This window comes from Oenanthe melanoleuca, chromosome 24, assembly GCF_029582105.1.
Source record: "Oenanthe melanoleuca isolate GR-GAL-2019-014 chromosome 24, OMel1.0, whole genome shotgun sequence".
NCBI lineage: Eukaryota > Metazoa > Chordata > Aves > Passeriformes > Muscicapidae > Oenanthe > Oenanthe melanoleuca.
Window position 1 is genome coordinate 1,935,291 of NC_079357.1, and position 22,309 is coordinate 1,957,599.

General features: G+C 49.3%; 2 protein-coding genes across 2 annotated transcripts; both read right to left on the reverse strand.

Annotated features, from left to right (window-relative positions):
• Positions 1-1,962: 1,962 nt before the first annotated feature.
• Positions 1,963-8,847, reverse strand: POU2AF3 (POU class 2 homeobox associating factor 3). Its single transcript, XM_056509494.1, has 5 exons — positions 8,124-8,847; positions 5,800-5,936; positions 4,297-4,396; positions 2,852-3,072; positions 1,963-2,554 (listed from the first exon to the last, which is right to left on the reverse strand). The coding sequence occupies exons 1-5, from the start codon at positions 8,128-8,130 to the stop codon at positions 2,234-2,236; spliced, it is 786 nt and encodes a 261-aa protein (XP_056365469.1). The 5' UTR covers positions 8,131-8,847; the 3' UTR covers positions 1,963-2,233.
• An 846-nt stretch (positions 8,848-9,693) lies between these two features.
• On the reverse strand, positions 9,694-18,839 carry POU2AF2 (POU class 2 homeobox associating factor 2). The gene is made up of 5 exons (XM_056509676.1): positions 18,100-18,839; positions 15,800-15,909; positions 12,299-12,341; positions 11,436-11,740; positions 9,694-10,884 (listed from the first exon to the last, which is right to left on the reverse strand). Exons 1-5 carry the CDS (start codon positions 18,107-18,109, stop codon positions 10,486-10,488), a joined length of 867 nt encoding a protein of 288 aa, XP_056365651.1. The 5' UTR covers positions 18,110-18,839; the 3' UTR covers positions 9,694-10,485.
• Between the last annotated feature and the right edge of the window lie 3,470 nt (positions 18,840-22,309).

Genomic DNA, 22,309 nt, shown 5'->3' on the forward strand with positions numbered 1-22,309 from the left:
GGCAGGAGAAGCTTTTAGATCAAATTCTCTGCTGGAGAAGCTGAGAATAAGAACCTTTTCTTTTCCCTGTGACTTCGGGTGACTCCTGGAGTTTTTCATGGCTTTGTGAGCAGGAGATGATCCTCGGGTTTGTGTTTATAGAGTCAGGGCTTCACCTGGCAGGGACTGATGAAATGCCAGCCTTTCACAGAGCCAGCTACTTCCTTTAACTCCTTTTTATTTTTGGGGAGGGATAAAGGAGGGAAATAATAAATTTCTAACAGCCAGAAAACACAGCACAATCAACCTTTGAATGGCTCCTCTGTTGTGTTTTTTTTTTTCCCCTTTCTTGTGTCAACAAGGCTTTGTGTCAACAGCCAGCAAGATTTTACTTGTCCTGTGTCCCCTGGGGCTGCTGGCAGGGAGGGGGGGACAGCATCTCAAACATGTTTTCACTCTGGCACGGGGGCATTGCCAAACCACTGGAGGAGGAGCAGCAGGGAAGGAGGAAGAAGCTGCAAGGGATGGAAACGGTGATGGAAGCTGAGAAAACCTGGAGATTTTGGTGTGTAGGAGCATTTTGCTGGAAATATTTTTGTCTCCTCTACTAAGAAGGGATTTTTTTGTTGGTTTTTTTTTCCCCTGGATCAGGCATCACCCAAGTTTAAGGATGGGATTTAGGGTGGATTTTGTGCTGATATTGCTCAGTGTGCCCAGCAGCCCTAGGGAGGATCCACACCACAATATATTGATAACTGTGCAATCTGCCAATAATTTATCAGAATTACACACCCACCTCACCTGGAGGTCAGAGATATCTGTGGGACTCCAACACTTGCTGTGCACACTTGTAAGATGTTTTAATGAGTGTTCTTAAACCCTTATTTATCATTTCATGGCCTTTTTACTCCCTGAGAGCATCACCCTGGCTCTGCTGAGCCCAGCCCAACCTTGCCAAGCCATGGGCAGGATGTGGGCACCCCATTTCCTCCAGAAACCTCAAATTTCTTGCCTCAGCCTTATCTTCTCCTGCTTTTTTCTTGTTGCTGATAAAGGACTTTGACGTGTGGCTCGAGGTGTGCCTGCTGCCCCAGGAGCAGCTGGGTGAGTTCTGGGGCAGAATTTCAGCCCCAAAATATCCCCCAGGGGTTAAAATGACATTTGGTGGGGTGTCCCTGCACAGGGGTGATCACACCTTTAACTGCTGCAAGTTACAGCTCTTGATAATTTTTATAATAATAAATGTTTTGTGCTGTGACCTCATGAATTTATCACTTGGGCCAAGGTTGAGATTAATCAGGGGAGAAGAGGAGATATTATTTGAAGGTTTCAAAATATTTTTAAAGCATGTTTTGGGGTAAAAAAATGCTACTTTATATAAGGTAAAGGAACTGGAAAGATTTTCAATCCAGTGTGGAAGTGTCTGGGCAAGGTGAGCAAACAGAATTCAGATTTCTCTTCACAGGTGTAGCTATTTTTTCTTTATTGAGGAATTTAATATGGAGAGATGCTGCTTCTTTCTTTTTCTTTTCTTTCTTTTCTTTCTTTTCTTTCTTTTCTTTCTTTTCTTTCTTTTCTTTCTTTTCTTTCTTTTCTTTCTTTTCTTTCTCTGGGTGCTCAGCTGAGAAAGTGAGTTTGCCTCACTAAGAGGAGGCAAGGAAAAATCTTAGAAAAGTCTGGGTTTGTGCAAGAAACAGGAAACCCTCAGGTATTACAACTTTCCCATTAGGTACTATTTTTTTTTTTTTTTAAATAAATCACCTCAGAGCTGGGTAATGCACAGAGTTCTCCAGGAATAGCTGGATGCTGGATTAAATATGGACCTTTTATCTGCTGCAAAGGGTGAGTGAGACCTTTTGTGTCACTGAACAGGCTGCTCAAAATCTAATCCTCACCCCTGGGCCAGCAGCAGAAGAGAAAAGCACATGAAAAATGAGCAGGCTTCAGGCATTTTCACCAAATGATTTATTTGTATCAAAAAGAGCTGGTTTAATGACAAGTGTTTGATAAGGCAGCTTCAGATTTATCTTTAAACAGCAACAATGAAATAAAAATAAAAAAAAAAAAACAAACACCAAACCACCACAACAACAACAAAACACCCCTGACTGTAGATCAGTGTAGTGACAGCATCATGTAAAAAAAGTGTAAGTAGTGAAGAATAAACTGGACAGTGTTAGGCAGCAGAACCTTGCATGGTTCACGGGCAGTTTAATCTGGGTTGGGCAGGCGGGTGCTGCAAGCACAGCCCCCATTAGCTGTAGCAGATGTCACAGCCCCTGTCCCTCCTGAAGCACTCCTCAGCCAGGGCCGGGGGCGGCAGCAGCTCGGGGCAGTCCGTGCCGGGGCAGGGCCAGCCCTGCAGGAGCCTGTCCAGGCTCGGGGAGCCGCAGGCTGGGCTGGCCAGCGGGCAGGGAGGGTGGCAGGGCCACTCCTGCACGGGGCAGATGTGGGGTCTGGTGTCCGGGGCTGAGGGAGGGCTGGGGGGCACGGGGGTGAGGGGAGAGAGCTGGGGGGGAGAGCAGCTGGAGCTCCAGGGGCTGGGCAGGTCGGCTGGGCTGGGGGAGCTGGCAGCCTGCAGGTTGAGAGAGAGAGAAAGAAAAATAAATAAAAAAAGGAAAAAAATTAGTGATTTCAGGGATTCCTGTGCTGTTGCCTTTCTCAGGGGGGTTCTGAAGGTCTAAACCCAAAGTTTCTGTTAGTGGGGACAACCCTTAGCAGGAACTGTGCTCTATTTGCAGCAAACCTCCCCTGCAGCCTCCCCCAGGTTATTTGGGACAGCACTGAGCATCCCAGGCTCCAAAGAGCAGCCAGATTCCCCCAGGCTGTGACTCCCCTTCCCCCTGGGGACACCCGTGGCCCCAAATCTCACCAGGCTGGGGCAGAGCTGGGCTGGCTGGAAGGGGTCTGGGGTGTAGTGTGAGGGTGGCTGGAAGGCACTGAGGGCTGGCTCAGAGGCTGCATCTGTCTGGAGGCAGGAATCAATCAGCTGCTCCAGGTACCCAGGGCTCTCCTCGCAGGAGAGGCAGCTGGAGAACTGCCAGGACGGGCAGCAGCTGGGCACAGGAGGGATGGGCTCTGCTTCAAAAGGTTCTAGGAGAGAAAGGAGAGCAGGAAATCAGTCTCCACAAAGGGCAGGTGCTGTCCCAGGGATCTCCTCTGCTCAGTAACCCTGTGGGGTTAAACATTTAAATGGGCCCTTCAAGGGCAAGGTGGATTTTGTAGGAAATGCTCAAAAGTAACTCAGGGAATCCAGCCCCCTCAGCTCCAAAGCTCTTTAATTGGAAACTCTTTAAATTGGAAACTCTTCTGGCCCCTGGAATTCTGGATCCAGCTGGAAACTCCCTCAGATTCAGTTTGCAGCCCCAGAAGGTGCCAGGCAGTGATTTGTGCTTCCCAGCCTGGCAGATGTGCCTTTGCCTCATCTCCAGACCTGGGGCAGCTACACCTGCAGGAAAAAGGGGATAACAGGAGGATAATTTGCTTTTTATCCTCCAAACAGCCAGACAGGAGACAAACTTCTGAGCAGAACAAATGGGTGATGTGGCATTGTGACCACACAGAGTTACTGGCCAAAGGGTGAGTTCCTGGAAAGCTCACAGCAGATCTGGCTTTTCAGAATTATTGTCTTTTCACACCGAGTTCAAACATGGTTTAAGCCCTGTCCACGTGAAAGGTCTGAGGTGCAAATTGCAGGGCCAAAAGTGGCAGTGCTTAGCTGGCCGTGGGGAGTGAGAAACACCCAAAATACATAAACTGATGGAGACTTTCCAGCCTGAAAAGGCTCTGGCATGTCAGCTTTGGTGTGTCTCACGTTTCTTTATTAACATAAGCAAATGGATTCCCAGCTATTGATGATTTCACAATTTCCTTGTCCATGCAATGGGTGCACTCATACCTGCCCAGCCTTTCCTCTGAGCCTTGGCTGGGGATAATTGAAGGATCTGTGAGCCCAGAGTGCCCCTCCCCTCACCCCTTCCCCCTTTTCCTTGGGCATTTGCAGGCAGGAGGAGGAAACTCTTGGTGGTGTTGAAAAATCTGGGATTTCTCTCACTCCTATGGATGCGGGAGAGGGAGAAGAGAACAGAACTCAGCCTGGGGAAGGTGATGAGAATCCCTTCCCAAGGGGATGCAATTCCTTGCTGTGGGAAGAACCTCAGGAAAGGGCAGCTCCGTGCACCCCAGAGCTCCTCACCTGCATCCCAGGGCTGCCCGCAGGTGCTGAGTGGCCACACCCCGGCCTCAAACAAGGGCTGGGAAGGTGGGAAAATTTGGGAATGGGGCGGGAAGGGCCGTGTGGATGGGATTTGTACCGACCTGGGTGAGGCGGAGACACGGACTCTGCAAACTGGATGTTGCTGCTGCTGCTGCTGCTGCCGCCCCAGGAAACCTGAAAAAGAGAAGGGAAGGAGAGGAGCTGTGGCACAGAGCGAGGTGAGTCTGGATTTCAGGGTGAACTCTAAATAAACCTTATTTCCCTCACAGCTGTGGCTGAGAAAAGCTCCCTGGCATTGACAGAACGTTGGATTAATGTGCACAACATGATTTTTCCTGGTGAATTTTCCTGGGAATCAGCACTGAGTGAAGCCCCTGAGCTCTGTGCTGAGATTTTTTGCTGCATTCCTGATTCCACAGAAACGAAAGTGTGTTCATTTCCAGGAGCAGGAATTCCACAGTGGAGGGAATCCCATGGAATTCCTAGGGATGGATTCTGAGAGAATGAGTAATTAACTAAAGAGCACTGCAGGTGTCCCTGCAGACTGGATTGATGTTCTTTGAGAAGCAGCTCTCCTTGAAAAGGGACAGCTTTGTTTTTTAAGGAATGTTGGAAGCTGAAGCAAGACAGATCAACCACTGCTAGGAACCTGAGCTGCTGGAAGGAGAAATCCACCCCAAAATCAAGGGGAGTTTTGATGCTTGGGGGACAAGATTTTACTCAGCAAGGACAAATACCGTTGGGTTTTTTTCCTCTCAGTTTTAACTCCTACATCCCTCCACTTCACTTCCTTTATTCAAGATGCTTTCGAGCGAGCAGCTCATTTCCCTGGCAACAACATCCCGTGCATTTAATTCCTGGAACAGAGGCTCTTCTGGGCTGGGAGTGCCTTTTCTCCTGGCGCAGGTGTGACAGGCAGACAGAGGTGAATTCCCCCGGGGCTGAGCTTTTCTCAGCGCACATCCTGCCAGCCCAAAGCCTCGGGGCTCTTGGGGCGGGTCGCACCTTGTGCAGGTGACCTCCCTCACCGCCACTTTTCACTTTTTCCTGTGTGGGCACCGCAGGGTTTGTTGTGTGGGAAGTGAAAACCGGTTCCCCACCTGGCTGTGATGCAGAGGCTGCTCAGGGGAGCAGCGACCCAGCGTTTCCAAAACCTGGCAATTCTCTTCAGCCAGACCTCTCTGCCCCCGCCTCTCAGGCTGATTTTTGTGCAATCAGCTGCGACGAAGTGCAGGAGCTGAAATCTGAAAGGCTTCAAGAGCTCTAATGTCACGAACCAGGAAGAAATAGTGATTTGCCAACCTCTTTATGCAAATCCCTGGAGCTGGAGGAATCCTACAAAGGCTGGAAGAGGGAATGAGAGGGAATGTGTGTACACAGAGCTCCAGAAGGAATGGGGCTGCCCAGGTGAGCCTTCCATCCCAGAGGGAATGACTTTTCTGGAGCAGCAGCTCTGCTTTCTCCCTGTATTCCTCAGATTCTCAGATTTAGGTCACTGCTGCAGCTACTCTGACTGAGTGTTCCTTTCCCCCATCCTCACCAGCCTGTTACACTCAGATACACCCAGAGATTACAGTCTTGGCAAAAAAAATAAAACAAAATTAAAAGAGAAGGTACAAAACAACCACCACAATATTTTTACTCACTGCTGAACCAGTGGCTGCTTGCCGTGCTCTCCTCTGCTGCAGCAGCTCCTTGACTGTGATCTTCACCCTCACACCTTGGTACACCTTGGGCTTTCCTGGAGGAATTTGTGGAAAAACACTTTGTAAGGAGGGAGAATCTCAGAGCAAACAGCAAATCCAGCAAGTTTTCAGGTGTGCTGTATGTGGAGAACAACTAAACTTAACATGACCAACTGGTCACACTCACAGCTCTCTTTTAACAGCTGCTGTTCCAGTTTGGGACAAGCAGACATTCCTGAAAATCTTGCTGTTGATAATATTTAATAATCACATGTTTTATTCTTCTCTGTCTCCTTCTTCCCCCTGCCCCCCTCCCAGCTTTCCCAATACCGAGCTCCATCTGGTGCTGCTGCTGGATTCATTTAAATTCCTGACATATTTGCCTCTCTCAGGACCTGAAAATAAATGTGGGAAGAGCTTCATCTGGCAGATGAAACCCAGGAATAAAACAATGGAAATATGTGGGTGGTTATTCAGAGAGCTAAACAAAACACCAATAAAATTACTGCTTTCTTGCAAAGCCTAGATTATCTCTTTATTCTGCTCATGTACAACCCCTATTTATCTCAAACAAGAATTTAGGGTGTGTTTAATCCAGCCAAAACCAACCAGCAATCACCAGTCACTACCTGATGAGGGATTTTTAGGACAGGAAATGATAAAGAATGTACTTCTTCTGAAAAACCACTTTCACTTGATGTACTCATGGTAAAACACTCAGATCCCCTGGCAGTTGTTTCTGTCCTTCCTGCTGGTGTTTTAATCCAAATCACAAAGTAAAGAGAAACACACCCAGACTGATCTCTACACTCCAAAAATGCCAGAGCAGGGAGCACAGCCCCGAAGGAGGCACCAAAAATAAACTGCCAGTGGAGAAGAGCAGAGCCAGAGCTAAACCTGGAGTTCCAGTGCCACCTCTGGACAGGGAAAGCTTCTCCAAGGCAGGAGATCCTGGCACTAAAACAACGCTGGGTTTGCAGGGAATCCTGCACTGGGGATTACTCAGCTCATGTTTTAGTGTTTTATTTCTGTTCAACAAAGCTGAAGTTGGGGCAAATGAGGGGAGGGAAGGGTGGGATTTAAGGAGAACAGCCCAGTTACCCGACCCTGCAGGCAGGGAGGGTCAGGGGTAGGATGGTGAGGTGGGCACAGGGTGGGCAGGGAGCAGAGTGATGGCTCTGGGGTCAGGGTGTGGGGTCAAGGGGCAGAGTGACAAAGGGGGTCCAGAGGGAACAGAGTGATGGGGCTGAGGGTCCAGGGTAGAGAGATGGGGCTGGGTATGGAGGGAAAGGCTGCTGGGGGGGGGCTGGGAGCAGAGCAACAGGGACAGGGGTGGGCTTGGGGCTGGAGCAGCAGCCAGGCAGGAGTGGAGTGTGCTGGGTGGGCACAGAGAGAGGCAGGGAGGGCAGAGAGAGGTGCAAGGAGGGCACAGGGATGCGGGGTGGGCACACAGAGGGTGGGGAGGGCAGAGAGAAGTGCAAGAAGGGCACAGGAATGCGAGGTGGGCACACGGATGAAGAGAGGGCACATAGATGTGCAGGGTGGGCACTCAGAGGTGCAGGGTGGGCACACAGATGCGAGGTGGGCACACAGGGATGAAGAGAGGGCACACAGGGATGCGGGATGGGCATACAGATGTGCAGGGTGGGCTCACAGCTGTGGCGGGTGGGCACACAGGGAGGCAGGGTGGGCACAGAGAGATGCAGAGAGGGCACACAGGGATGAAGAGAGGGCACAGAGATGTGCAAGGTGCTCACACAGCTGTGCAGGGTGGGCTCACAGAGATGCAGAGAGGGCACACAGATGTGCAGGGTGGGCACATAGGAATGCAGAAAGGGCACACAGATGTGCAGGGTGCACACACAGATGTGCAGGGTGCGCACACAGATGTGCAGGGTGGGCACACAGCAGTGCATGGTGCACACACAGATGTGCAGGGCGCTCACACAGCTGTACAGGGTGCACACACAGATCCAGGGCGCTCACACAGATGTGCAGGGCGCTCACACAGCCGTGCAGCTCCCCTGCCACCCCCGGGCGGGGGTCGCGGCTCTGCCAGCCCTCCCTGCTCCCCGCTCCGTGCCCCGTCCCGAGCCCGGCCGATCCTGCCGTGCCTCCTCCCTCCTCCTCCCCGCCCTCCCCGCTCCCTTTCCTTGGCAGGCGGCATCGCCCGCTGGCGAAGTGACCCCGAAACGGCCCCAAAGCGGGGTGGGGGGCCCGGCGGGGGGCAGAGCGGGGCTTACCGGACATCCCGAGCCGGAATGGGCACAGCCTCGCCGGGTGCCCGCTGCTGCAGCAGAGGTGGCCCCAACCCCGGCCCCACAGGCTGGCCAAGGGGGCAAGGGGAGTCAGGCTTGAAATTTGGGGGTGAAGGGACCTGCCTGCCTGCTGGCAATGGCAGGTGGATCCCGACAATATTATTGTTTTATCCCTACGGGTATAAGTTTGAGTTTTTCTCTCCTAATGCCAAGTATTTAAAACCTCTAGAAACCAATGATTTGACAATCAATGATTGCGCGATACTTTCAATTTGAATATTCAAAGGCTCCACAAAATGGGCTATCTTTTTGTGAAACTGAGCACATCCCCATCTAGCAGAGGGTCTGGGGGAATAGGATCTGCTGGGGTCACCCTCCCCACCCTTTGCTTTTGGGACATTTGCAGGGTTTTATCCATCTTTCCCTGAATGCAGCAGATGCCTCCAAACCTGCTCAGTGTTTTCCCCTCAGATGCACAGGCTGGGCTCCAGCCCTCTCATATTTCATCTGCTACCTGCACTGAGCACTCTGCAAGGGGCTGACTTGCTTTTTGCACGTTTTTTCACGTTTTAAGGCTAAATTCTGAGGGTTTGGGGCCCAAATGGCAGCAGGCAGCTGTGGCCTAACAAAGAGGCTGCCCAGGGCACCCAGGTGGATGAAGTTACCTGAACCCCCCTTCTTCCCACAGCATTCCCTCCCTCTGCCTGGATGCTGGGCTCACTTTGGAGTTTATTTGTGTTTTCCCCCAGTTCAGGCTGTTTGCCTGTGCTGCACAAATCAGCCTTTTCCTCCCGAGCCTCAGTGCTGGCCTGCCCTGGGAGCTGCAGGTGTGGGGTTCAGGGTGTGGCTCAGATTTTTGGGATGACCATCCCTTCACAGCAAAGCTGTAACTGGGTTTTTAGGCTGCCTTTAGGCATTTCTCTGGGGACCACAGCCTCTGCCACAGGCAGGGAGTCGAGACAGGGAGCAGGCCAGGCTGTTAATCATCTACCAGCAGCTCAGGCTGGCTGTTGTCACGGCCAAATCTTTTATTTTCCTTTAAGTTGAACAAATAACACTTGATTTCTGCGGGGAGTGAGGCCATTCCTGGCTCTGAAATGTGCCCCTGCAGCTCCTGGTAGGCCAAGCCTTGCCTGGGACAGCTTTATAGGGACACATCCCACCAGGAGAGGAGCCCACCAGAGCACACAGGAATGTGCTGGGCAGGGAGGGGAGGTTCTCACTAAGGAATTTGGGAGCTGAAACCCTTCCCTTACTGGGGCTGCTCCCTCCTGGAGCTGCAGGGAGCTGGGATGATGGTTCCCCCTGTGAGCAGAGCCTGCCCTGCTGCTCCCTGGGGCAGCTGGATGCCTTCAGGAAACACAGGCAGCTGAGTTCTGGCTGTTCCTGCAGGGCCTGGGCTTCAGAGCGTTTCCAGGCTGATAAAAACCCTGCCTTGATTAGGAGCTGGATGCCTCAGTGGGTATTCATTATGAAGACAGCTCAAAAATCTTGTCTGCTTCTCCCTCAGCACAGCCCCTCTGGTCCTGCTCAGAGCAGCCCCTGGCTGAAGGAACAGCTGAGGTGGCCACTGGCATTCAGCTGTGGAGTGGAGCAAGGCTCAAGCTGGATGTGGGACACACACCCAGAGGTGATGGGGGGACTGCTCTGGCCACCCCAGGGGCCCCCACACCTGCCACTGGTTGTGAAGGCTTCAAATGCCCCAGGATTTGAGGAGAAAAGGCAAGGAGGGATTTAAAGCTCCTCATCCCTCCCCGTTCCCAGGGGCTGGAATGCTCCAGAGCCTCTTGCCAGGCTCGGGGCGAGCTGGGGATGGCAGGGATGGGATGTGCTGGCTCGGGGAGGGCTCAGCTCGCTGCGTTCGTGTGTGCAGAGCTACCTCTAGTGGCCACGGGCCCCGGAGTGTCCCCAGGGCTCCTGTTCCTCTGCCAGCACACCTGGGTGCTCCCGGGTCAGCCAGTGCCCACCAGGCGGGGAAGGAGCGGCTGTGCCGTTCATTGGGGCAAAAGGGATGTTGGGGAGGGGGGTTGGTGCTGTGGGGTCGGCAGGGCAGTGCCCACACCCTACAGAACCCCACTGAGGATGGAAGAGCTCTCTGAGAAGGGATCCCTGCTGGCAGGAAAATCCTGCAGAGCACAGGCGGTTTTCAGGCTGTTTTACTGGTGGCACAGTGGGGCTGGGAGGAATTCCTCCCACGAGGCACTAGAAGGCAGCAGCTGAGCTAAATGTGCTGTGTCCAACCATTGTATTTCTAACCAGAGCACAGAGCATCACGTTGGAACGAGCACTTTTGGGAAGGAGCACGAAATTTTGCTTTGTTTCTCTTTCCTCCAGCTCTTCTCTCTCCTCAGTAAGTTCTCCTCCCCTCATAAGTCCCCCAGAGGGCACTTCCATCCTCCTTAGCCCAGGCAGAGTGCTCAGGGAGGGCTGCTGGCTCCGAGGGCTGCTCCAGGCACTGCTGGCTCATCCTGGAGGGGTCACTGGCCACGGCCAGGAACGGGGACAAGCCGTAGGGCGAGCTGGCAGCGTAGCTGGGCGAGTAGTGGGCGTCTTCCAGGGGGTGCAGAGGGTAGGGCTGGGCTCCAGGGATGGCTGGGCTCCAAGCTGGGCCTCGGAACGGGGAAACACCTCCGGGTTCAGGCAGGGAGAGGCAGCTGGAGCTGGCAGGGAGCGCCTGCAGAGGGTCTGGGCACGCACTGTCAGCCTGGCTGAGGCTCTCAGGGGAGCTCTGCTCCCAGGGCTCTCTCTGCAGGGAAAGGAAAACCTTTAGGAACAGAAGCCAGTGCTGGAGGTAATGGAATATCTACCCCCCAAAGGGTTTCTGAAAGGAATCATCCATCCTGGCAGGGCCTGGAGCAGGGTCCCAGTAGGAATGACCAGCCCTGATCCTGCAGGATCCAGGAGCTCTGTGGTGGGGCTGTGAGTGGAGCTGCCTCCTGGGAAGGGCTGGAATCACCAAGGGCAGTTTCTAGAAACTCAAGGAGGGAGGGTTTAATAAAATCCCAGAATCACAGAGTATCCTGAGCTGGAAGGGACCCACCAGGATCATCAAATCCCACTCCTGGCCCTGCACAGGACACCCCAGCAACCCCACCCTCTGCCTGGGAGCAGAATGGGATGTCCCCAGAGGTGTCCCCAACAGGAAGAGGAGACAATTAGATAAAACCAAAGAGGAAAAATCTTTCCCCCAAAGCCCTGCTCCACCTGCCATGGCTGCTCCCCCACGAGTCCCCCTAACTGAACCCCACATTCCAGTGGGGTTCTCTCCCTGGGGCACAGAACCACGGAGCCACTCACGAGCAGGAGGTGCCCAGTGTCGCTGGGGAAGGATGGCAGGAGAGGGGGCACAGCTGCAGGGCTGAAGAAGGAGCTGGTGGCAGCTGGGAGAGGAGGAGCACGGTGATCCCCAAACTGCTCGCTGAGATAGGGCTCCAGGAGGGCTGGGTACCCCTGGGGGGCAGAGGAGTCACAGGAGAAGGGCTTGGAGCTGAGAGGGGAGGAGGAGGAGTAGACATCACTGACAAACTGCTTGGTGCTGTGGAAATCCAGCTCGGCTGGGAAGGGTCTGCGGACGCCGAAGTAACCGGGAGTGGTGGGTGAGCCTGGGGGCACAGAAAGGGGAAAGTGCAAAGAGAATTCCAACAGCTGCCACAGAACCATGGACACCTCTGTGGGTGCCCTTTTCTGTCCAGCATCACCCAGGAATCCATCCTGCCATCCTGCCCAGAGGTGCTTGTGGTTCCATCTGCAGGAGGGTTGGAACAGGAGGGCAGGGAGAGGGAGGTCAGCTCAGCCAGGCTGTGCTTCTGCCTCCCTCTGCTGCGTTCCCTGGGGAGGAGGTTCCAGCCTCACTCCTCTCTCCCTGCCCAAGAGCTCAAGGGATAAAACAGGTCAGCTCCTGGCTCTGTGTTTTGTCTCTCCAGCTCCAGGGAAAATGGGAAAACACAGGAGGAAAAGGAGGGGTTCTGTATGGCTCTGCTAAAAGAGGTGGGAACAGCTTTAATTACTCTCTTTGAGGATTTTATACAAGCTTATTTCTGTTCTTTTTTTGGTTCTTTTAATTACTTTCCTCCTGGGCTCTCTCTGATTTTGTCTCACACCCTCTGTGCCAGCCCTCCCACCTGTATGGAAGGTGTTTATCAGTGGAGGGAAAACCTCACCTGGCATTTGGCCAAAGGGTGACTGTGCTGTGCTGGTGCTGCCCTGCAAAAGAAAAAGAGATGTTTAAAAAAAAAAAAAAAGACTTTTCAAAGCAAGGCAGCTCTCTGAGTGTAATTCATGTGCATTATTTGAGCCTGTGAGGGGTTTAACTCCATGATGTCCTCAGAGGCATTAACTGATGTAGGCTAAGCAGAGATTTTGAAGCAGAGCTGGTAAGAGGAGTATCAAGATAACTGGCTAATTCCTGCTGTCCCACAGGGTCCCTCAAAGCAGGCAGAACGCTGAGGAGTCCTCTTGGTGATGGCACAAACCAGACAAAGTGCGATCTGAGCCCTTGAGTGGCCAGAATGGGCAAATTCCAGCCCATGTTCCAGCTCAGCTGTGCTGGGTCTGCTGCTCCAGATCTGCTTTACCTGGCAGCACAATCAGCCTGGGTGGAAAGAGAGTTCCTAGATCCTATTTGGCTCCTAGAGACATGGTTATGATAATATTATTAATATTATTATTCATCATCTTTATCTCTCAGGTAAAGGAGAGTTCCCCCTGGAGAGACCCTGATGCTCCCAGTGCCCAATTCCTTCCAAAGCACCCTGGCAAAGGCTCCTGCTCCTCTGGAATCCCAGTGAGTTGTGTTTTTTGGGAGCTCCAAGCCCCCAGAGCAGGACAGCAGAGCCCCCAGGTGCCCTGCTGCCAGCTCTGCTGTCCCCTGGCCACTCTGGTGGCAAGCTCTGGCCAGTTTGCATAGTGCAAACAGGAGGTTCCTGCCATAGCAGGCAACCAAATTTAGAGGTTTAGATTTGAATTAAATTTGCCAGCTCTGAGGACTTCCTTCTACTGCTGAGGGAAGGTTTGCAGCTGCTGCCTGCTCCATCATGGAAATGAGCCCTGAGCCTGCACAGGCCACACGGGCTGCAGGGGTGGCAGGAGGTGGCAGGAGGTGACAGGAGGTGGCAGGAGGTGACAGGAGGTGACAGGAGGTGGCAGGAAGGAGCCCCTGGGCTTGTGGACAGAGCAGTGTTGGTGTCACACAGGCAGGGCTTGCACCTGTCCCCAGCTGAAGTCATCACATGCAAATCCAGGTCCTCTCTCAGCATCCAGGTCACTTTTAGGGGAAAAAGCCAAGCTGGGAGGTTCAGGCAGCACAGGAGGACAAGGGGCTGCAGTGATGGGAGTGGGATGCTCTGCTGGAGGGACAGGAAGGTCCCTGGGCACAGCTGGCAGCCTCCAGCAGGGACCATTTCCAACCACCAGAGCTTTTAATCTTTGATCCTGTCTGTTCAACAGCCACTGGAACTGCCTGGCTGTGTGTACACACCTGTGCTGGAGAGTGCCAGGGCTGCCAGGAGCCACCAGGGCTTTACCTGAACTCAGGTGCAGGAGCCCCTGCTGCAGCCTCACCAGAGCACAGCCCTGCATTTCACTCCTCTCCTTGTCTTGGTTGAGGGCCATCAGTTCAATTCCTCCCTGCACTGCTTCCTTTCCCTGCAGGGAATGGGGAGCCTGGCTCTCCTGCAGCTCTGCTCAGCCTGCCCTGCCCACAGATCCTGGCTGGGATCTCCCCAGAGAGCTCTGCTGCTTCACTGCCTCCCAACTCACCCACAAATCTGCCTAAATTTAAGGATCCAGCCCAAAATATCCTAGCCCTGCCCTTTGGCAATGCTTTGGCTTCAGAGCATCACTTCTCTGGGCCCAGTCTGTAGTGAGGCAGCTGAAGGAGTAAAAATTCTGCAGGAAAGCAAAGCTGAGCCTGGGCTGAATGTGTGTCCCTGGTCTGGGAGCACTGCTGGGCACTCAGCAATGAATTCTCTTCAAACCACAGCGTTGCAGTGCTTCACCTGTGCAGGTGTGCACTCAGAGAAGACAGGGATCCTTTCACCCTGCAGAGGACAGCTGCAGGTTCGTCCCTGTGCAAAGGAAAAGCCAGAGCCTCCCTACAGCCAGCCTGCAGAATCCCCAATTTTGGGTGGCTTTCCTCACAGCACACTCTGATTTCCCATCTCTCAGTGTGTGCAGAGCCTGCCTGTCAGGAAATTGTTGAAACCTCAGCCCAAAACTCTGCTCTGCTCAGCTCTGCCCAGCTCTGCCCTTCCCTGCTCAGCACAGGCCTCCCCTTGCACCAACAACTGCCAAGAGATTTTTTTTTATTATTATTTTTTCTGGAGCAAAGATCACCCTCAAACAAAAGATGCAGCTAAATCACCTTGTGCATCACCAACAGCCACAGGGGTGTTCAGTTATCTGGCCCTGGCTTTGTTTCTGGGTTCTATTCTGCCAGACAAACAGAGCTGCACTTCCAGCTGCTCTTTTCATGATATGTCTGAGCAAATACGGATGTTTGCCCTGCACAATCATTTTTTGTCTCTGGTGGGGAATGAGCAGCAGGGCTGGTTTTGCTTCACACACACACACACAACTGCTGGGCTGAGCAGCACAAAGGGCAATAAAGCAAGAAGGAGGATTTTACAGCTCCAGGGGTTTGATTGTGGCTGTTGAAGCTGCCGCCTCCAGAGAGGGAGCAGGTAAAGGTGCCATCATCAACCAGAAGCTGTTTTCTCAACTGCTGCCTTCTTCCCAAGTGTTTCCCCAGTGATTCTCCAAGGCTGGGTTTTGCTGTGTTTGGTGATGCCCAATCCTTTTTTTATTTATTTCCCTTCCTGTTTTGTCACACAGAGTTAATGGGCCAGAAAGTCACAGCAGGAAAAAGTCCCTGTGAGGCCTCTTCAGCAAAAAAAGAGCCAGAGGTGAACGGGGAAGAAAGCATCAGAATTCCCAATTTCTGTGATCACAATTTGCAGTTTCTGTGTTCTGCTGCCTCTCTCTCCTTGCAGGACACAGTTCCAGCTCCCCCTGCTCTGCCCATGCCCCTGAGCTCCCAGCCAGCCTGGAAATGAGGAGCTGCTCCCAGCAAAGGTGAGTTCCCAGGCAGGGAAGGGTTTGTTGTGCCACTGGGTGCCACTGGCACCACAACACTGAGTCCCTTTCTGGGAACAGCCTCGCTTTCCTGGCTGGCAATTGAGAAAAAAACCAATATTGTGTAGTAGTTGGGTTTCCTGTTGCCATAGAACCACTTAAAGAGGAAATCATCTCCTCCAAGCTGATGCTTGGCCTCTTTCCAGCCCATCACATCCCTGCACTCCAAGAGGAGCTGGAAGGAGCTCAGCATTTGGAGAAGAGCTGCTATTTTGGGGGCACTGACTTGTCCAAGTGCAGCTGGTGGCAGAGGAAGCTGGCTTGGGAAGGTGTCACACTTAGGATGTGAAAGAAGAATTTAACATCACTGCTGGGCTTGAAAATTAAAAAAAAAAAAAAAATAAAAAATAAAAAGAAGGGGCTTTGAGGTATTTAAGGTTCTTAGATATGAAAATCAAGGAGCAAGCAGTGATGTTTTGGGGCCAAGCTTTGTTTGCTGTTCTGGCAATACTGGCAGTGCCCCGAACTCTGTTTAAAGCAGAGGATGAGGTGACTTTAAGGGGTTAAAAAGGGAGGGGGACGGGACTCACGCTGAAGCGGGAGCCGCTGCTCTGCCGCGATCGCTTCTCAGCCAGGAGATCCTTGACCGTGTGCTTCACTCGCACCCCTTGGTACACGCGTTTGCCGAAATCTGCGGGGACTGAGGCAAGGCAGAGGTCAGGGAAAGCTCAGAGCGGCTGGAAAAAGCAAATTCATCACCTCTGTGCACCGAGTTGGGCAGGGAAAATACAAATCTGCAGTTGTCAGATACAGAAATGTAGAAATATTTCTGATAGAGAGATATAGAGATATAGAAATATATAGAATATATAGAAATATATAGAAGATATAGAGAGATATAGAAATATATAGAAATAGATATAGAAATATACAGAAGATATAGAAATATATAGAAGATATAGAGAGATATAGAAAGATATAGAAATAGATATAGGAATATATAGAAGATATAGAAATACATAGAAACGGATATAGAAATATATAGAAGATATAGAAATATATAGGAATATATAGAAGATATAGAAATACATAGAAACGGATATAGAAAAATATAGAAGATATAGAAATACATAGAAATAGATATAGAAATATATAGGAATATATAGAAGATATAGAAATACATAGAAACGGATATAGAAATAGATATAAGATATAGAAATATATAGAAGATATGGAAGATATAGAAATAAATATAGAAGATATGGAAATAGATGCAAGATATAGAAATATATAGAAGCTATAGAAGTTATAAATATCTAAATATGAGTATTATTAATGTTAATTAAATATACTGAAATAATAATAATAGTAAAATAGTATGTATTAATATACACATATGTATAATATAGAAATATTTCAGTCTAGAAAATCATCCCTTAGGAGCCTAACAGTGAGAGCAGAGGAAAGATTGATTTGTCTTTCCATCAGATCTCTCTCTGCCTGGTAGTTTGGGGCTTTTTTTTTTTTTTTTTCCAAGGGGAACCCCACATTTCCCCCTTTGGGCCAGCAAATGTTTATTTAACTGTTGATTTCAGCGGGGGGGGTCCCAGCACAGCTCTGATCCCATGGATGGAGTGGATCCTCTGAACCCCAAAGGAGAAATGAGCTCTCTGCTCAGCCTGGTTTGGCTCCACAGCACAGGCAGGTGTTGGGGGCTCTGATTTTCCCCAGGATTTTGGAACTGAATTTTGGGAGCAGTGCACAGAGGTTTGGGCACAGGTGAGGGTGCAGAGCTGAGGGACAAAAGCAGGGACAGCTTTTTTATCCTGAGCACAGAGCTCACACCTGTGGAGCCAGGGAGGAGTTTCCATGTGGGCTTTTATTGAATTATCCCGGAAAAAAAACCTTGCTAACTTTGAAGTTAATCCCTTGGCCAGCACAGAGGCACAAACTGCCAGTGCACAGCTGATGTGTTTGATCTCTGGGATTTATCTTTTGGCTCTTCTGCTCTTCAGGATGTGTCCCTTGGCTCCGTCTCTGGTGGCATTGTGGCCCCAGGTGCACCCAAGGGGAGATGAGAGGCTTCAAACAGCACAGAGCTCACTTGGCCTTGCCCCAGATGGGGTTTTTTTTTGGGGCAATTGGAATTTTATTTTGGTGTTTGAGTGCTGAGCAGCACAAAGCAAACACAAAGCAAGGACAGGCTCCCAAAAGTGAGGTGAGGATGGGAGTCTTGTACCAAAAAGTGGCCAGGAATGGAGAGCAGCTCTCCCAGGCAGAGGAATTCCAGCAGGTCTGGTGCTCTGCAGGTTCTCCTGACACATTTCTGTGCTCTAAAGGCATTAAAAGCACTCCCACACCCCTCTGCTTTTACATTCTGTGCTGTTGAAGTCAGTTCACTCACATCCTCAGTTATTCCTCTGCCCAAATTGTTTTTATTAAGCAACTCTCAGCCCTCTAACCCTGAAGTTTTCACACAGCTGAACTTGTTGCTCCCAGGGAATTATCCAGAGGCATCTGATGCTGAGCTGTCAAAACTTCAGATAACTCTGCCACTGGCTGCACTGGGGAAGAAAATGCTAATTCAGGCCTGAGTTTATATCATTTCCAAGCAAATTGAGTCCAATTTCACATCACTTTGATCTAACTGCCTTTTGGAAAAAAAAAAATAAAAATCATTGCACTGTGAAAGAATATAAATTCAGTCTGGAGAAGGAAGAACATGCTAATTAAATTCTTGGGATATTTAAGATATCACATGGCTATTTTAGACAAATTTTTGTGGGTTTTTTTTTTTTTTTTCAACAGGAGCCCAAGGACAGCAGAGTTTTTTCCTTTCCTGATTTTGCCATGAAGATGCCTCAGCTTGTGAAAATCTGCTGGAACTCACCTGTTTCCATTGTTGGTGCTGCTGCTGAGTCCCAGCTCCTGGATCCTGCAGGAATTTGGGGAAGATCTGTCCCTCATGAGCTTCCCAGAGCAGAGTGAAGCCTGTGCTCATAATTCCCTGGGAAACTTCCAGCTGAGCCTGGCGGAAATGGATTTTCTAGAATTTAGGGATGTCTCCAGCACCATACCTCGTTTGGGATTTGCTTAAATGCAAATCCCTGGATCTGTTTTCACTCCAATTTGCATGGTCAGTGTGGGTCCTTCCCCAGGATCCTCCTTCCTGTCCAAGCTGACAATTCATGGATGAAACCAGAGTTTTATGGGCAGAAAAACCTTGGGGTGAAGTGAAAATCTGGCAAACCTTGAGGGAGAAACCATTTCCTAACAGGTGAGGAATCTGCCTGGAAAAACAAGCTTTGGGATGAGCATTTTCTCTGTGTCAGTGAGATGTTGAAAGCCCTACTTGGGCAGGAATTCTGCTTTTCTGGGACTCCACAGGCTGGTCTGGGCTTCCCACAACCCAAATTGTGCCTGGGAACCTGGGGAGCTTTGCCTGGAGCCTGCAGGGAGAGGGACAAGATCCAGGAGAGGCAACTGGGAGAGGGAAAGGAGCTCCTGACCCAGATTAAAGGTTCTGTTAACCAGAACTGCCATGGCCACTCCTCTGTGGGCAACAAAACTTGATTGTTCAAAATCCTGATGCCTTTTGAGGCTACCTAAAAAACAGGCCAGATAAAATTAAGGGAATAAAAGCAGTTCTGTTTATTGAAGGGTTTTCAGGTAATTTTAGGGCAGATGAAGCCACTCAAAATGGACAATGAGTCACAGGTCCTCACACATTTATAAGTTTGGTCCATTTGCATATTGGGGGTTAATCTTCCTATTATAACATCAGGTAATAAAGGCCAAACCTCCTCCAAACTGATATCAGGAGACTGGGGGGGTGAGTTTGGTTTTACAGTTTGTGTTCAGGTCCCTCTAACCATAACCCTCAAAGGTTCCCAAAAATGAAGTGAGGATGAGAGTCTCGTACCAAAAAGCAACAAGAATGGCCAGAAATGGAGATCAGCTCTCACAGCTAGAGGAATTCCAGCAGGTCTAGGCCTGAACCTAAGAGCTAACTCAAACCCTTAGGACCTAACCTAAACCCTTAGGACTAACCTAAACCCTAACCTTAATGGCCTAAACCCCAAGTTTGCTCCCCCAACTCACTTTTGTTTCCATCTCAGGGCCTGAGGTGTCCTTGATTGCCAGCCTGGAGAGGAATTGTTGTGTCTGCCCAAAATGGGAGAGCAGCAGCTCCCACTGGATATGGAATTTAGAGTTCTACACTAAAGACCTGCAGGATCACAAATAGATGGAAAACAGCAAAGCTAAGACCCTAAGGCATCAATCCAAACCAAGAGCCTTTAAACCCTGCTTTAACCCCTGAAATGCTGCTTTGAGCCATCCCCACATGTGCTGCTTGCCTTTTCCCTGGCCCTGAGGGTTTTGGGGTGTCCAGCAGGGAGGTTTGCACAGCCCAGGGTTTCTCTGTGCCTCTGCAGCATCTCTGGGCTCATCTGGGCAGCACAGCCTGGCGCCGGGATGCTGCTCCTAATTCAATTCTCTCCTGCTGGAGTCTGCTGCCAGCTCGTGGGGCCATTTGGTAAAATCCTGCCCTCCTGCTCCTTCCACGAGCTCAGATTAATTCAGCCTCTCACGTGGTCTGCCTTCCTGGGGAAGGGTTTTTGGGTTTTTTTTTTAATGATTTTTTAAGTGTAATTATTCGTTCTCTTTGGAGGAAATTAAAAATACCCAGAGCAGCAGCTGGGCAAGGCATGTCTGGAACAACATCCTGAGTAATTCCCAATGTTTTTAGCCTGGAGAAGCACTCAGGATCTCTGCCTGCTCAGGACTGGGAGGACTCCACACCATGAACACCCTGTGTGCAGAATCTTCCCCAATGTGTGTGAGAAACAACACTCACTCTCTGAATAATTTTTTAAAAGTTTAATAAGGAACAATAACAAAAGGGACAATATCCAGCACTGGGGCATTGTTAGCTTAAAACAATATTCTTATATATTGATACATTACAGGGGACATGCATATTCATGAGGTTTATTTATTATTCAAACATTTCTGTGAGTTTAGGTGTTCCAGGAATTCTTTTGCTTGTTTTTAAGCTTTGACTTGTCTGCATGCCATCCTTCAGATTAAATCAATGTATTTTATTTCTTCTCAGGGTGCCATCCTGTTGTTTTTACACTCCCTGATAATAGTCAGTAAATTGGGATCTGGTTTTTGTCACTCTAATCTTATAATTCAGATGGGATAGTCCACAAATGTGAGAAACAACATAATAATTTTACATCATTCTCTGAGTTAATTACAAGGGAAAAAAAACATTTTAACATGACATAGTCTCAATTTTAATATTATGCTAAGGCCTAAGATACAATATGTTTATCACACTATTATTTATATATATAACCTATATGGTGGATGCATAAACTGACAGATTATATTATACCTGTTAAAAGGTATATAATATATATTTTTATTAGTATATATTATATATTATATATTTATATAAATTTATATATTTATATATTTTATTATTATATTTATATATTTACATATTTATATATTTATATATTTATATATTTTATTATTATATTTATTTATTATTATTATTATTATTATTACAAAATATATATTATAGCTGTTAAAAGCAGTTAAAAGGGAATTATAAATTGTATCATATCAAAATCTTTATGATTAATAATAAGATGTAAAAGCTAATACATAAATGGGAAAGCCAATACTATATTGATATTTATAACACCAATGTCTGGATGGATTTCTATATAAAAACATCTTTCTTTTTTGACCTTTCTGTTCTTTTCCAGCCCTTCCTGGAGCCCACAGGTGTCTGGGATTTGGCTGGCAGGTGACAGAAGGGGCAGGAAGCAGCAGGTGGGATGGGCAGATGGAAAGTGGCACAAAAAGAAGTTGGTTTTGCTCAATGGGCTGCCAGCTGCCTCCTGGCACCGAGTTTTGTCTCCTGGGCTGGGTATTTGCTGTATTTTGGGCAGGATATTCAGGTTAAATCCCAGCCCCATTCCGTGTCTGCTCAGCCCAGGTGTTTTCTGTGCTGACTGCAAAGTAATTCCATTGAAAACAGGAAACAAAAGCTCAGCCAGGCTTCTTTGGGGAGATGAAAACCTCTCACCTGGTGGTTTATTTTCAAAAAAATCATCCCACCCAGATTTTCTGGCTAGTTTGGAGGATTTGGGCACGTGTTTTCCATTCACACCGGGGCAGAGCTGGCACGACACACCCAGGGCACGTTCTGCACAACCCCTTTTAAAAGGGGTTTAAACCTTTAAAACCCTTTACAAAAAGGGGTTTAAACCCTTAAAAACCCTTTTCAAAACTCATTCACCTGTGCCAAAGCAAATTTTGGGAATCGTGCTCTGTGTAACAAAGAGCTGGGACAGTCAGTGTGTGTTTAACTCAATCTCTCTCCTGACGGAGCAGAGAGAATTTGTCGCATTATCTCCCAGCAGAATTGTTGGATTTTGTGTTCAGTGTTTGCTGGGATGGGTTTGCAGTACGAGGACTCTTGGTTAAACAAAGAATTGTTCCAGAAGCACCAAAAATCAGCTTGGAATCAGGGGATGGTTTGGGTTTGAGAGTAATGTTATATTTGTCTTTACAAACGAGCTGTAGATCTGATAGTAGATAAAGTTAGAATTGAGAGATAAAAGAAACAGGAGGGATTGCACTGATTGATGAATGGAAAAAGAGATTTGCCTTTACAAACTGTAGGTTCGCTGAGAACTGAAAATGGATATTGGAAGATGAAAGAAGCAATGGGGGGAAACTATGAATTCTATAAGAATTAAAAATTAAAAGGAAGGACATTAGAGGGGAATCTCAGGTGTCAGGTGTTTGGGAAGTCTGTGCCTCTCAAGTACCTCAGCCCATGGGGAAAGAGAGAGGGAAATTGGGATAAAAGGAGGCTGCACCCTCCAAAAATTGGAGAGATCCCAGGGGAATGGCCCATGGCCTCTCCCTTTATTGGAATAAAGCAAAGAGGACTCCTCTGTCTCCTTTTTGGACATAAACCTCTGGTGTTTGTGGATTAATTTTCCTAACACCCAGTACAGGAATTAATGCGTGATAATTAATTAATTAATTCCCCAAGGCCCGAAAGAACCTAG

Coding starts and splice junctions, on each gene's coding strand:
- POU2AF2 (XM_056509676.1), bottom strand. Junction 12,342..15,799: donor GCAGCGGCTCCCGCTTCAGC/GTGAGTCCCGTC, acceptor TTTCTTTTGCAG/GGCAGCACCAGCACAGCACA. Junction 11,741..12,298: donor ACCCTTTGGCCAAATGCCAG/GTGAGGTTTTCC, acceptor CTGTGCCCCCAG/GCTCACCCACCACTCCCGGT.
- POU2AF3 (XM_056509494.1), bottom strand. Junction 4,397..5,799: donor TTGTTTTGTACCTTCTCTTT/TAATTTTGTTTT, acceptor TCTGTGCCACAG/CTCCTCTCCTTCCCTTCTCT. Junction 3,073..4,296: donor CGTGTCTCCGCCTCACCCAG/GTCGGTACAAAT, acceptor TTTCTCTCCTAG/AACCTTTTGAAGCAGAGCCC.